The 16,896-nt window shown below is 43.9% G+C and overlaps 1 protein-coding gene across 1 annotated transcript in view; it reads right to left on the reverse strand.

Moving 5' to 3' along the window:
• Nucleotides 1-8,603: 8,603 nt before the first annotated feature.
• LOC124613593 (insulin-like growth factor-binding protein complex acid labile subunit) overlaps nt 8,604-16,896 on the reverse strand; it is a 49,171-nt gene continuing 40,878 nt past the window's right edge. The window contains exon 4 of the mRNA XM_047142309.1: nt 8,604-9,227. Within this exon, the coding sequence (XP_046998265.1) occupies nt 8,604-9,227 (624 nt within the window). The remainder of the gene's footprint in view (nt 9,228-16,896) is intronic.

Consider the following 16,896-nt stretch of genomic DNA (forward strand, 5'->3'; position numbering starts at 1 on the left):
CTGACGGACACACGTCCAGATCGTCCGCTCTCAAAACTGCCATCTCTCTCCCCACATCCACCACTGCTTGCGGCTCATCTCCAACTGCGCAAAGCTACGCGCTGTTCACATCCAACTGCCCAACGCTACAATAGCCAATATTCCAACAATGCAAATTAGCCACAGCACTCAGCACTGTCAGTGATTTTCACACAGAGTGCTACGTGGCGTTACCAACATAAAAACCTAAACAGCCTACTTAATTTTGTGGTTATTTTCGTATATTTTACAGACAGCCACATTCATCTGTTGAGCACTTAATTTGAACAGGCAAAGGTTTCTTTGTAGGTAAGATAGCTTGTCTCACACAAGGAATCGTGAAAATTTTCAAATATTGCCAGAGGTTTCTACCCACAGTGACATCACATCGATTTTTTTGCTTTATATTGTACTATGCAGTGTTCTACACATCACTGGATTTCTGTGCTATGAATTTACTTTCATCAGCAAGTACGTAGCTTTCGAATGCAGCACAGTATAACAACCATACGGCGGTCTGTAACGACCACTTGCCGCCAGTGAACACCGTCCGTTCAGTGTGATTATTTCGCTGTCAGGCGAAGCGGTGCCGTCGCACATGTTATCCCGGCTATGTTTCCGATAAGATAAGGTGTATCTACGATGAGATACCAAGTATTGAGCACGGGACTAGCACCCGCTGTGATAAAAATGGGTCGCTGCGCATTGCGGCAGGCTGAGCCGTCATATGGAGCTGGGCGTACCACCGTCGATAAATTCGCCGTCACACACCCACGATTTACTGATACATATGGAATTAGGAAATATAGAGCTTGTCATTGTATATGACGAGTACATTCTAAACTAACTTTGTGTAGTTGCTAGGGTCAAATGTTCAACCTCTATCACGAACGATTGTTTGCTCCGTTATTAGCAGTCACTCACCAAGCTGTTTGTGTATCTATATGACAGTGAGCAAACATTGCGAATTTGTTTTGATGTACGCTGCGGCAGTGAACTTCCAGTATTTCGAAATCCGTCTGCGCCTATTGAAACAGTAGCCAATTACTATGGAGCATGTACAACGTGATTTTTTTTTTTTTTTGTGAAATGAGGAAGAAAAAGAAGAAATGAAAACCTAGAACGGGTTACCGGGACATTAAATGAAACCCTAAGGACTATACTTGTTCATAACTGAATTAGCAGTGCGCCTCCAAGGCTTGAAAGCTTACGAAGCTCGATTGTCGATGTGGGGGATGGGACCAAACAGCGAGGTCACCGATCCCATAGGATTTGGGAAGGACGGGGAAAGATGTTGGTCGTGTCCTTTTAAAGGAACCATGCCGGCTTTTTCCTGAAGTAATTTAGGGAAATCACGAAAAACCAAAATCAGATTGGCCGGACGCTGGTTTGAACCGTCGTCCTCCCGAATGGGAGTCTAGTGGACTAACCACTACGACCCCTTGCTCGGTGAAAGCTGACAGTAGATAGGTGATCTGTGACGTGACCACTGGCCTTCCCATATAGCATACGATGAAGGTACGATGAAAGGTACCTTTTATGGCCTTGTCGACAATGAGGTCATTAAAGCAGAAGCACAAGCTTCCATTGGGAAAGCCTTGGGAAAAATATCGGTTATGCTCTTTCAAAGGAATCGTACTCGCTTTCGCCTTACGCGATTTAGGTAAACCACGGTAAATCTAATGTGGATAGCTGGACGGGGGTTTGAATCGCTGCCCTACCGAATACGAGTCTAGAGCCTCTTCAGTGCACCAACTTGATCGCTGCAGAGGTCGACACAGCACACTGTGGGCCAACGCCCTTCGAAACCTGGACAGAACAGAAACAGAGAATGGTTCACGTTCCTACTTTATTAGCGCGAAATCTTGTGTAGACTACTAGCGTATACTTGTCTAACGCTTTGGTGGCACTCTAGCCACAAGCCGATACAATACCAACTAATATTATCCGAAACCGTTGGCTACAAAATTTCCTCTGCGAGGCTCCACTTTTGTAAATGGCTGTTACACTACCTCAGTAGTGTAGTTATGAGTTCAAATTTATTTGCGTGCGCATATCTGCGCAAATTTAATGGATGTTCTTTCTTTGCAAGGCTTGTTTTGTTTTATGTTTTTTTCCGTATTATATCGTTGAGTTTCTGTAAATGTGGTTGGTTTGAATCGATTACACAAAACTGTATACTTCTTCACCAAGAAATGACAGAGTTCAGCATTTCCGCCTGCAAATCCACCCACCAACATGCACTCACCACCACGTTGCGCGGTCACTGAAAAGGAACCAAGGAATTGTAGAAACGTACAGTGAAAGATCACCTCATGTGGATGATTTATTTGTTTTCAATTATAAGGTAAACCAAACGACTATTTATGAAAACTTACCTCGATTTATCCTCTGTCACGTTTCCACTTAGGATCCTTCCCATGCTAAAGTGATTACCGAGTGTCCTTACTGAAAGAACATTAAAGCCCAGTGTTTTACTTATTAATGCTTCTTGAACATAGTAAAAAGAAATTTAAAGTTAATGGGGCAAAAGAGTGAGCTAAAGTAAATAATGTCTGCTGAAAGTAATTTTGCAACTAAAACTGCTTATTAAAAGTTTGTGGGCTTGCTAAAAACTAAAGTCAAAAACAGAATTTAAAGTAAGAAAGTAGTACAAAGAGGTATCGTAACAGTTCGCTGTCAACTTCAAAATTAAATGTTCTTAAAAGTGAGGCTTATGAAGTTTTGCTTAGTAAATGATCATATTTCTGCATGTTGTAAATCGCAAAAGGTGAGTCAGTATCTTACAAATATGTCAATTTTGTGTCTCACTGCACTAAAAGTTGAAAAATGCAATTGTGGAAAATTATATACTCATGCTTGCTAAGTACTTGTTTCTGTTGTGTATTGAAAGTCCATATTAATAGTGTAACAAGATCCACAGTTTGTCCTTTATGCGCATGATAGATAACAATTAATAGAAAGACCACTATCTATGAAAACAGTAACTTCTTTTATTCAGAGGACAGCGAGAAATAGTTTGTTGGTGAACTTTTTTTTACTCGCATGTCACTTAGAAAAGCAATTGGTAAAAGAAAGACTAAACCTATTCCCAATTTATAATTTTGTAGTGAACTTTATTCACACCTCTTGTTAGATAGGAAAGTGTTTGAAAAGTGATACTAAATCCATGACCAATTTATGATTCTGAAGTGCATTTTAATAGTCATACTACTGAAACCTTTCAGTCTGACCAAGCCTTGAAGGCAAAAGTGTATGTCATTATCTGTTGTTCTTATGAAAATAGCTTTGTTCTTCTATAACTGTTAGAACTTTCTTTAACGTCTACCTCAGCTAGTGACAGAGTTCATTGCACTCTCGTGTGACGAAGTATAGGCTGTGTCTGTCCATTAAAGTTACTCATATCTATTTTCTAGAACAAGAATGTTAATCATTCTCATGCCTAATTAGGCTGGCGACCGTTTTCTTTATTCTTTGAAGAGTGTGAACAGGTAAAATATTGTTTGTTACAGTTTCAATATTTACGTAGTTCTGACTTCCACTTCCGATTAAGCCACCTCCGTTAGGTACATGACGGTCAACACAACGAAGTTCCTTTCAGAGGGTAGCACTGCTCTGCTTCTTTATACTGTAATTGCTTTAATAAAAATAATTTCACTATACGAACTGCCTCCAGCTTTGAGGCTATAGTATAAAGTAACGGATGGTAGTGTTATATCCTCCCCCCCCCCCCCGCCCCCATCCTAGCCGCAATTCTACGAGTGGCGTTTTCACTTACGTTTGTCACAGGGATTCCAGGATCGGAAGCGAGTTGTTCCACCGTGCGGCGGTCGATAAGAAGTCGCAGTCTTCAGCTGTGATCAATGGGTTAATTGTATCTGATCTGGTGTCCAAAGCCTATGAAAAATAGACTTACAAGTTTCACAGGGAGACTTCATTATTGTTCTGCCGAAGAGGGAAAAGTGCAATATCTGTTGCACGATTGATCTCATACTTCACATTTGCAAACTAATCAGTAGAAAAGTACGCCGTATATTAATGTCTAATAGTACTACGCTTCAGACTATTTTTCACATCATTATTTCAAGAAACTGTAAGAAAATTAGGGTTTGACGTTCCATAAACGACGATTCAATTACAAGCAGGTTTCGATTTCTAAATGGCGATGGATAGAGAACCATATAACTTTTAATAACATACCTGATAATGCTACCCAACAAATGACGAAATATATTCCACTGTTCTTAAATAACTATTGAATAACTGAGAAATAAAATAAGAACAGAGGCGATGCTACACCCGTCGTGTTATACGTGGAAAAGTACCTGTACTTTCATGCGATAGCTTGTAAAGTAAATATAATGTACAAACTTGTTAGCTGTGTTTTATGGATAAAGAAGTTAATCGACAGAACTTGGTGATATAAATACGAAAAATTTATTGCAGTTATAAATACATAAAACAGTGATGCACTGTACAGACAATCCTCCATCTTATTTTATACTGGAGTGCAAACAGTAAAATAGATATCAAACACTAGATAAGTCTAATAAAGCAGTCTGGTTTCTTTGAGAAACACTCATTTTAGGTGTGCAAATATATGAACTAAAACAAACAATTTTTGATAGTGTACTGGTACTGTCGATAGCTGTTGACAAAGGAAACATTTTATTCGCAGCGGACGGTTCTTTCTGCGATACACCAGGTAATTACAGTTTTCATACCTTTTACGAAGAGATTAGACAAGGATCTCTAATAAAATCCTGTATTTAGACGCGGTGCCAATAATTGTGTCTCAAGTTCTATTCAGAGTGGCATTCAGTACTAGAGACAGAGCGTATTTAAACCAAGCTACTTTGTACACTCACACTGTAATTGTTCACAGAAAATGAACCTTTTCTGCAGAATTGATGACTTCGAGGGTGCTGGTTGCATTGTACCCGTGCGTGGTAGGCGGAATATTGCCTCATCGCAGTAAGAAAAGTGAGGAAATGCTTACCTGCCATTACCTCTCTACAACCGTAATTCTTTAAACATACATCATTATGCTACTACGAAATGATGTTAAGTGCAAGGCACTGAAAAAAATGTGAGAGTCAGTCGGTGCTTGTAGCGCAGAGAGTACGATTTAGCTCCACACAGACTGCGCTAATAAGTCCATGGAATAAAGTACTTGTGAAGAACATGTGCATGTGTGTATTTTCACGGGTGAATATCGAAATCAAATTACAGGGAGATGAGCGTGCCCCGGATACAATCAACGCGGCTAATAAAAGGCCGTTCCGTAAGTTTTGTATATGACAGTGACTCCACATGAAGGAAAAATAATCAAATAGCCGTCGGTCTGGTACAAGTTTGGAACACTTCCGCGGAGTTTCACTTCTGCGGTGCCTGGGGCTTTTGCTGAGATAAGCGGTTTTTCCCATGTAATCCCCTTTTGTGAGTTGGCAGAAGTAACTAATCGGAAAGCAAAATAACCTGGGTCGTGACGGACTGATCTGTAGCTCAGCCCTAGGTCTAGGTTAGGTTGAAATGTCACTGTTCGGTTGTGAGTTGGAGAAGGCAACGAATGTGGAAGCAAGAAGTATTTGAAGTGTCTTGGGCTCCCCAGAAACTTCGTTTTGTTCCATTTGCACACAAGTGACACTCCGTGCAACTGTCACAAACTCTGGTACGTGGGTCAGCCTGATGTGATTTTAGGCGGTTTTCCACGCTAGTTTAGGTAAAATCTCAATTTCCGCTTCAGAAGATGTGATAAACACACAGCTAATATACGAAAACACAGTTTCCCCGATTCACATGGGGGTGGCGCACACGACTTCCTTCCGCTAGGTTAAGGGAAGGGAATGGAAGTTAAATGAAATAATTTAGCCAGATATTGACAACAGAAGAAGCTCTAACAAGTTAGCTAGAGTTAATAAGGTGTTGGTACTATCGGTGGGGGGAGTAAAGACCAACTGTGATCTGATTTGGATGCACTCCCATAACTGGGTACTGACAGGAATTTTTGCTTGATGGAAGGACTGAACTGGATGATTCAGCCTCGTGAGGCCATATGTTCAGCTAATTGAATTTGAAAGTAACGGTTCCATGACAGGAAAGCTAACAATGACTGGCCTAGTGTTGAGTGGCTGCAGCCCCTTCCATACGGCACACAGTAAGCTCTGTTAGCAGAGGCTGACAGATCAGCGTGTCAGAGCAACCGTGGCCTTCAGTCTCTCATCATGGAGTTCGTTTCAACTGCACTAATGGCCAAAGTTTGTGAGCGAGGCTTCATCACTGCTCTATTGAAGAGGAACAGATACGATATTAACCTGACATCTCACATTTTCAAACTAGTGAGTAGAATAATTTACCGAAGATCGGAGTAATATACGAAAAGGTAGCGTTAGATTATTAGTTCGGACAGAGCAAATATGGTGACTTCGCCCTTAGAAGGGAAAATGAAGGAGAACCAGCGAATCTGTCTTTCATTCACAGACTTGAAAATAGTATTCGATATCGTCATATGGTATGAGGGCTTAGTAGTGCTGAGAAGAAATGAATAAACTATTCATGGTATTAAAACCAAAACAAGAACAAAATGTGTAGTAAACATAGGCTCTTAAATCTTTTGCTTAAGAACTGTGAGCACTTGTTTAATCCGCTGCTGAAAAACGTCTCGTCTGCTGTAAGCTCTTTATATTCCAAACGATCTATAGAATACAGCAAATAAATGAGGAAATATTCCATGGATACATAAAAAAAATAAAAAAATAAAAAAACACTATGCTAATATGTGCAGATGGAAAAGTATTTCACATACAGATCAAAAAAAATCTTGTAAAAGTATTTCACATACAGATCAAAACAAAATCTGACTCCACTTGAACTAATGTATGCGCTCCAGTTACCTATAATTGTGAATACAGTGTACTGCTACAGATTTTTACTGAAAGCTGTATCCATGGCTAAGAACGGAGGAATGTGCAATAATTTGTTTACTGAATTCTGTAGGTGGTTCCTAATAGCAAAGAACTCGTAACACCGGATGATCAAAAAGTCAGTATAAATTTGAAAACTTAATAAACCATGGAATAATGTAGATAGAGAGGTAAAAATTGACACACATGCTTGCAATGACATGTAGTTTTATTAGAACCACCCCATATTGCTAGACTGATGAAAGATCTCTTGCACGCGTCGTTTGGTGATGATAATGTACTCAGCCGCCACTTTCGTCATGCTTGGCCTCCCAGTTCCCCAGACCGCAGTCCGTGCGATTATTGGCTTTAGGGTTACCTGAAGTCGCAAGTGTATCGTGATCGACCGACATCTCTAGGGATGCTGAAGGACAACATCCGACGCCAATGTCTCACCATAATTCCGGACACGCTTTACAGTGCTGTTGACGACATTATTCCGCGACTACAGCTATTGTTGAGGAATGATGGTGGACATATTGAGCATTTCTTGTAAAGAACATCATCTTTGCTTTGTCTTACTTTGTTATGCTAATTATTGCTATTCTGGTCAGATGAAGCGCCATCTGTCGGACATTTTTTGAACTTTTGTATTTTTTTTGGTTCTGTTAAAACCCCATGTCATTCCAAGCATGTGTGTCAATTTGTACCTCTCTATCTGCATTATTACGTTATTTGTTCAGTTTCCAAATTTATACTGACTTTTTGATCACCCGGTAGAAGATTCAAATGGCTCTGAGCACTATGGGACTTAACAGCTGTGGTCATCAGTCCCCTAGAACTTAGAACTACTTAAACCTAACTAACCTAAGGACATCACACACATCCATGCCCGAGGCAGGATTCGAACCTGCGACCGTAGCAGTCGCACGGTTCCGGACTGCGCGCCTAGAACCGCGAGACCACCGCGGCCGGCACCCAGTAGAAGAGATGTGTATTGTAGTAGCGAAGATGAACAAGTGCTCGCAGCTCTTAAGGGATACATTTTAGATGCCATGTTTACCGGACGTTTTTTTTCCTATTTCGGTCTGTACTACCACCTCTCAAAATATCACATATTCTTTTTTCACACCAGAATGTGAAATTACTGCAAGAATTTTGGAAGTTTGTGATAAGGACTTATGGGACCAAACAGCTGAGGTCATCGGTCCCCAAGCTTACGCACTACTTAATCTAACTTAAACTTACTTACGCTAAAGACAACACAGAATCGCATGTCCTTGGAAGAACTCGAACCTCCGACGGGGGGAGCCGCGCGGACCCTGAGAAGGGCCCTAGACTGCGCGGCTACCACACGCGGCTATCTGCAGAAAGTCGAAGGAGACAATGAGCGAAAGAAAAGGAATTTGCTCATTTGACACACCATGACACGCAGGAGAATAGTAATGGTATTGCCTAGGGAGGCGAGGACTTCTTTTATTTTCATTTGGTTGGGAAGTCTCATGGAGTTTAGAGCAACAATATCTTACCTTTAGGGTAATACTTTATGAAAGTTAAATAATGCATAGGTTTGGTACTTAGATGGAGGATACAGAAGATGTGTATAATAAGGCAGTCAGTTCACAGAGAGTGGCAGAGACAGCAGATTAGACACTCGGAGTGCCACGGAAGCCTCGGGCAACATCAGCGCCGCACGACATCGTAAATCTCCGCGTAGACCGGCTCGTCCGTCCTTTCGGGGATACGCGGCTGCACTGGGTCTTGCACGTAGACGTTGGGAGGCGCGCGCTCGCTGAGCTCGAAGCACAGCGGCTGCGTCTCGGAGCAGTCTTCTGACGTGGGCGTCGGCGTCGGCGTCGGCGTCGGCGTGACGACCTGCTGGTAGTGCGGCAGCGGCGTGCGGAAGCGCGGTGCCTCGAACTGCAGCACGTCGTACCCCGAGGGCGGCGTCGGTCTCTGCGGCGTCGGGGGTGGCGGGCGCCGCAGCGTGGGAGGAGCTTGCGGGGGCAGCGCGAGGGAGGTGGGCCGCGAGGGCGGCGAGGGCAGCGGCGTGCGCCGCCCCGAGGGCTGTGCAGGCCGCGGCGACGGGCCGCTGCCGCCCCCGCCGCCGCCGCCGCCGCCGTCCTCGTCGCACCTGGCGACGCACGGGGCGACGCTGGAGCGGTGGCGCTTCACGTAGTCGCAGAGCGACCGCGAGGCGCGCCGCAGCGCCACCACGCACGGGTACGCCACCAGGCCCCACACCACCAGCGCCACCATCGTCGCGTTGTACGCGCTCATGCCCTCCTCAACTTCTTCCTCCGAAGCCTGGGCGTCGACAAAATAGAGCAATTAGCACCAGAAATAATTGAATTTTGTGAAAAAATTCTGCTGTCCAATGCGGCAGGGACAACGTTTACGGTTTGGCACACAGATGGCGATGAAATCAATAAAATAGTGTGTGGGACGTCATGGTCTCCTGACCTTCATTGCTTACATATTCCGCGCTCACAATCATATTCCGATCATGAAGACGCTTCATTCTAACCCAAACTTGATAAGTTAAAGTCAATGTTGTATGAATTCATGTAAACGATATGCAATTAACAAGTAAGCGCACCGTGGTTGAAATACTCGATTTTTTTAAAAATGGTTCAAATGGCTCTGAGCACTATGGGACTCAACTGCTGAGGTCATTAGTCCCCTAGAACTTAGAACTAGTTAAACCTAACTAACCTAAGGACATCACAAACATCCATGCCCGAGGCAGGATTCGAACCTGCGACCGTAGCGGTCTTGCGGTTCCAGACTGCAGCGCCTTTAACCGCACGGCCACTTCGGCCGGCTTGAAATACTCGAGGCTGGCGTACACACATACATTCCAGACACGACGGCCACAGAAGCTTTTACTATGGGAGAGAAACCACACAATGGGATGCCAGTCCCTTCAGAGGACGACCCAGCCTTTGTCGGCCAGTGACCGCCCATGTAGCGGACAGCGTGGGGCCGAGTGAAAGGGGGGAACAACCCCGTGTTCGGCTTAAAAGCAAATTCCGCTACATTGTGTGGAAGCGGCCAGCATACGCATTCTTTACACATAGCACGCAGTTTCAGAGATTTTCACAGGGAGACAGCAAATGACAAACGCCAATGCTACAGGTTTCCAGATTGGTCACCTTAAACGAAACGTCATTGTCCCGTTTTAGAAGAGCAATGCTGATTGGCAGACAATATTTCTGACGCCTTGAGCTGATGGAATAATGGAAGAGACCGAAAGATATACCCCTTAACGTCTGGCGTAGAGAGGCGCCGTTCCATTGTCGCCCTTGGAGTGAGGAACAAGTCTCTCCTCAGTACTTCACTGGGAGAGCACCTCTGTCGAGAGCGAATCGAAGTGCTACTCTATATTGAGTCCTTGGGATTAAGCATTGTTCACTGTGTTGGCTGACACACTTATTGTGCGGCCTGAACAGGCAGAGTTATAGTTAAACACTTGCGAGCGAATTTTGAGTGTCATCATGGTGGACTGGTTACCTGACCGATGTACCACGCCAATAGTTAGACTAGGGGCGAATAGGAATCCTTGACTTCATCAAGGCATAGGAAGAGTTTGATTGGCGAAGGTCAATCCAGATGCAATGAGAGGTATCTTATTTGTCAGCAGCGAGCGGCGCAGACAGCAGTCATCACAGAATACGGTATTGTGCACTACAGCTATTGCAAGCCCCATATTTCCTCCACAACAGTACACTTCACTGCATTTCACCAGCGACAGCCTCGATCGTACCTAGCAACATTCTAAAGTATAGTTATTCAAGTTAAGTAGGTGCGCCTCTCAGCCATTCTGCCAAGTCAACAACCATCTTAAACTTTGTATAGAAATTTCATTAGTGAATCCTATCCTTGAGAGGACCACTACTCCAGAACCCAAGTGTCCCACTAGTTACGTAAGAAATTTTGTGAATTTTTGTGTCATTTCCTTACAGCGGACGACTCCAGAAGATATTTATTGCTCAAAGTTTTTCAGGCATTTCTCTTTCGAACGTTAGGAGCGTCTCTCTGACTTCTGTAGTAGTGTCGTGTGGAAATTGCATCTTGCAGGTGCCACAGGGCAAAGGGTACATCTCAGATTAATCCATTGCGCAGAATAACAGATCAACCCCACACCTGAGAAGTGTGTCATGTAAATGAGTGTGACCGAGCGGGGTATCACAGTGGCTGTGACACTGGACTCGTATTCGGAAGGTCAGCGGTTCAAACCAGCTTCCGACCATCCAGATTTAGCTTGTCCATGATTTCCTAACATCGCTTAAGGCAAGTGCAGGAATGTATCCTTTGAAAGGCCACAGCTGCTTTCCTTCTTCATTTTCCCCTAATCCGAGCTTGTGATATGACTATAATGACCTCGTTGTCGACCGAATGTCATACACTAATTTCCTCCTCCTCCTCTTTTAAATGAGTGTTCGTGACTCATGGGCTCAGAGAGTAACCAAACCGTAGTACCAATGATCGAGACATCTGGGTATATCATAATTTTGTTGAAACAATAGTATACAGCGGTCAAGTATTTGAAAAATGCATTGCAAAGCACCAGCTACAACAACACAATTTTATTCTTCTACCGATTTCGGTTAATAAACCCATAATCACTGGAGAAGCTGGGCATTGGTGATTTACACATACAGATCAGTGCAATAGCATTTCATTATAAATTGGCCTATCTCTTGGCTCACACTTCTTATGCTAATTATTACACCTTATGTTAGAAGCTCGGGATCACAACTTGAAATATGGTGATCATATTCATCAAGTCAAGTCTTAAAATGGTTCAAATGACTCTGAGCACTATGGGACTCAACATCTGAGGTCATCAGTCCCCTAGAACTTAGAACTACTTAAACCTAACTAACGTAAGGACATCACACACATCCATGTCCGAGGCAGGATTCGAACCTGCGACCGTAGCGGTCGCGCGGTTCCAGTCTGAAGTGCCTAGACCCGCGCGGCCACACCGGCCAGCCAAGTTAAGTCTTACAAGATAGCATAAACAGATCACACAAAAAGTACACGATATTTGCTAATCCTTATAACAACTGAGGAGAAGATGATCTTTTGATCTTCTGACAATAGTTGTTGTAATGACTAGCAAATACTCTGCGAGTCAAGACAGAGCCAAATTCACAGTGAAGTATCATTGTACAGGTATGTATGTGTAGTGCACCAATGTCCAGCTTTGCCATCAGTGTGATGGTTTTGTGAAGTGAAACCGGGAGAGGAATGAAGTTTTACTTATAAAACTGGTGGTTTGCAAAGCATTATTTCAAAAGACTTTGAGCATATCTTCGGCTATAAATCCGTCGTGTGCTACGCCGGATGTGAATTACACCCAAACATATTATACAAGGGTGCACTGGTTATAAGTGCAGATACTTTTATTTGTAGTACCCTAATATGTACACTTATCAGTGTGTTGGTTGTTTCTTCTCTGAGTCGAACTGTCTTGCCACAAATACATCACAAACTTTATGACTTGATGTTTTCTGCATGGTCGCAATTGCACCACTAAGTGGACCGTTTTTCGTCCCCATACCCACACTTCAACTCCTGATCTGTCGCCCAGGGTAGAATAAACAATATTTGCTTGCTCTTGCCACACTTGCTTGTAGGTATTAACCAAACTAAAAACATACGACTTGTAATAGCTGTAATTATTAGATTGCAAATGACTTAATGAGTGATGTAATGTTATTCACTACAGATTTCTCGATCACCGATTCAAATATCTACACTTTTACCTGTTACATTATGTGTAAGCATACAGGAAAAATTATTAGTTTCTCCATAAAAAAGCACTCTGGTTGCTTTGGAGCGCTGCAGATGGTGCAAAAGTGGTACCAGTCACTAACACGTACCAGTCACGTTTTTGGTGAAATGTATGCCCTGGATGGTTTGCCATGAAGGGCAGAAAAACTGGACGTACAATATCGTCGACTTTACACTGTTCTCTAAGGGTGCCGCGGATGCAAACTAAAGGGGTCCTGCTTTGAAACGAAATTTCACCCCAGACTATCACTCCTGGTGGTCAGGGCGTGGGCGACAGTCAGGGCGGTATCCCACCGCTGTCCGTGGCGTCACCAGATATGTCATCGGACTGGAATCTTATTTACTGGTGTAGAATTGTCTTTAGTGATGAGTCCCTCCGAACTGAGCCCCGATGACCAGCAAAGATGTGTCTGAAGGCGCCCCTGATTGGCACCCGCCATACGGCCCGACAACAAGGAGTAATGGTCTGTGGTGCTATCTGGTTGTCATCCGAAGCACCTTTACATCACAACGGTATGTCCATGATGTTCTACGACCTGTTTCATTGTCTACGTGGCAAGCCATCCTGGGCCTATATTCCTGCTAGATAATGCCCGCCTGCAAATGGCCAGAATTTGCACTGCTTATCTCTGTACTTGCCAAACCCTAACGTCGGCAGTAAGGTTACCGGATCTGCCCGCAACCGACAACTTTTGAAGCATTATTGACGACGAACTGCTACCAGCTGGATATTTCGACGATCTAATGCGCCAATTGTACAGAATCTGGCACCAAATCCCTCAGGAGGGCATCAAATAACTCTGTCAATGAATTCCAAGCCGAGTAACTGCTTGAATAAGGACCAGAGAGGGACCAACGCGTTATTGACGTGCTCAGTTCACGAAACTTTTCTCTTGAATAAATCATCCAATTTTTGTGAAACTGTGATCATTTGATTACCTGTACATCTACATCAGATCTACCGATTTGCAACTAATTCAGATTATTCCTTCGCAGTGGTTTTTTTTTATGTCTTTCAGTGTACATTGGTGAATGATCTGGTAATAAGGAACCAGACGTCACATTGCCTCCTATACTTCTCCCAGCGACAGTACTCTAAGAGACCGTTTCTCTTGGTCTTCACGACTCTCATGTGCGTTGACTGCTCGTTCAAGCAGGTGGATATTCTTCGGATAAACTGCAAGGGGCGATTTCTGTGATACGATAAAATATTTTGTTTGGGAATCCGTAAATTATAATAAACTGAAATAAATAAAATATGGAGTGAATATGGCTTGAAAGGAAACTATTGGTTGGAAACCTCGTCCAGTGAGAGAGTAACAGCATACAATATCTAGTCAATACTATTAGCACACAGGCCAGTGAAAATGAATATGGGGACAATATTGCAGTATATTGCAATATTCCTTCAGAGATGCATGCACGTTCGAAGCAAATGGCACTGTGGCCCATACAGAAGTCAAGAAATGCGCGAAAAATATTCACAGTTGCGTATATGGACAACCAGCAGCTACACTATTTGATCAAAAGTATCCGGACACATGGCTGAAAATGACTTGCAAGTTCTTAGCGCCCTTCATCGGTAACACTGAAACTCGTTATGGTGTTCACCCACGCTTAGCCTTGATGACAGCTTCCATTCTCTCAAGCATACGTTCAGTCAGGTGCTGGAAGGTTCCTTAGGGAATGGCAGCCCATTCTTCACGGAGTGCTGCACTGAGGAGAAGTGCCAATGTCAGTCGGTGAGGCCTGGCACGAAGTCGGCGTTCCAAAACATCCCAAAGGTGTTCTACAGGATTGAGGTCAGGACTCTGTGCAGGCCAGTTCATTACAGGGATGTTATTGTCGTGTAACCACTCCGCTGCAGGCCGTGGAATATGAGCAGGTGCTCGATCACGTTGAAAGATGCAATCGCCATCCCCGAACTGTTCTTCAACAGTGGGATTCAAGAATGTGCTTAAAACATCAATGTAGGCCTGTTCTGTGATAGTGTCACGCAAAACAACAAGGGGTGCAAGCCCCCTCCATGGAAAACACGGCCACACCATAAAACCAACGCCTCCGAATTTTATTGTTAGCACTACATAAGCTGGCAGATGACGTTCACTGGGCATTCGCCATACCCACACCCTGCCATCGGATTGCCACGTTGTGTACCGAGACTCTTCACTCTACACAACGTTTTTCCACTGTTCAATCGTCCCATGTTTTCGCTCCTTACACAAAGCGAGGCGTCATTTGGCATTTACCGGCGTGATGCGTGGCTTATGAGCAGCCGCTCGACCATGAAATCCAAGTTTTCTCATCTCCAGCCCGTCATAGTACTTGCAGTGGATCCTGATACAGTTTGGAATTCCTGTGTGATGGTCTGGGTAGATGTCTGCCTATTATACATTACGATCCTCTTCAACTGTTAGCGATCTCTGTCAGTCAACAGACGACGTCGGTCTGTATGCTTTTGGGCTGTACGTGTCCCTTCACGTTTCCACTTCACTATCACATGGGAAATAGTGGACCTAGGGATGTTTAGGAGTGTGTAAATATCGCTTACAAACGTATGACACAAGTGACACCCAATCACCTGACCACGTTCGAAGTCCGTTAGTTCAATGGAGCGCCCCATTCTGCTTTCCCACGATGTCTAATGACTACTGAGGTCGCTGATAGTACCTAGCAGTAGGTGGCAGAACAATGCACCTAATATGAAAAACGTATGTTTTTGGGGGTGTCCGGATACTTTTGATGGAATGATGACAATGATAATTTGTGTCGTACAGGGACTGAAACCAGAATTTCCCGCTTATCTCGGGCAGTCACCTTACCACTAGGCTGCTGTAGCATGACTCAGGGCCAAAATTTCCATATGTAGTGAGCCACCTGCCTACAAATTGTACGTTCATTATGTATTTTCCCACAATGGAGAGACATTTTAATTGAAAGCCGTAGATGCCGTAGATGTACAATAATGCAGTGCATGTGTTATTCTCAAGTACGATGCAATATTCCTTCAGACAAGAATGCAATTAAAATGTCTCCCCTGACGGGTTTACACATAACAGATGTATGACTACTGTTGTACACAAGTGTTTCACGACATATGGAAGTTTGGACATGGCCATCAGGCGTGCTCAGATAGCCTACTGGTAAAGTGAATGCTCGCGATAAGCGAGAAATCCGGGTTCGAGTCCCGGTTCGGCAAAATTTTCATTATCTTTATCCCATCGTATAGCTCCTGGTTGTCCGTATTCGCAACTGCGAATATATTTCATGCATTAAAATGTGGTGTGTCCATTCTTCCGCTTATGGCGGCTTGAGCTCTTCTCGGTGCACTTACAATGAAGTGTATAAAGTTGACCTCTCGGGTTTTCTCGGCGCTTTTCATTGATAATTTTCTATCGGTTTTTCTGCTGGGTTATTGTTTCTATTCAATGCGCAATATTTTGATGATCAACGCAGCGGTCTTCTTCAGGTGCTAGACTTCAAATAAGCAGCGCGAATACACAACAGCAAACATCGCAGCACTTGAAGACGCCTGGATCGGTTGTCGAATTATTGTGCACAAATTGGAAACTACGACCCAGCAGAACGCCTGGACGCACACTGTTAAGCCGTCTAAATGTCCACGGTGGAACCGCAGCCCATTGTTTCTCAAGAGCTGATACCAGAGAAGGTAGTGCTGCTGGAACGGCAGTCTGGAGTGAAGTCGACACACTAACTCATCGCGAAGTTGTTCTCTTGGGCCCAGGTCGGCACTCCAGACAGGGCAGCACAATTCAGGAATGTTTTTATCCACAAAGCATTGTCTCACCAATGCTGATCTTCTACCGTACAAAGTACATAGAGTTTAGCATTTTCTCAATCACAATAGGGGCACGACACTATAACCTCGAGAAACACTCCCGTGCTGTAACAGAACCTCTTTCGTACTTCACGATTGGCGTTACACATGCTGGCAGGTAAGGTTCTGCAGACATTTGCGAAAACCAAAACTTATCGGATTGTGACAGTGTATAGGGTAGTTCATCTCCTCACATGACTCGCTTCCATTCATTCACTATCCAGTGGGAGACTCTGCAGACCTACTCCAACGTCGCTTAGCATTGACTTCAGAAAAAAGTGTGAGGCGTGAGAAACACTTTATTGTTGGCGCTCCAGCTTACGCCTCAAGGCCGTT

Source organism: Schistocerca americana, chromosome 4 (genome assembly GCF_021461395.2).
Source record: "Schistocerca americana isolate TAMUIC-IGC-003095 chromosome 4, iqSchAmer2.1, whole genome shotgun sequence".
Taxonomy (NCBI): Eukaryota; Metazoa; Arthropoda; class Insecta; order Orthoptera; family Acrididae; genus Schistocerca; species Schistocerca americana.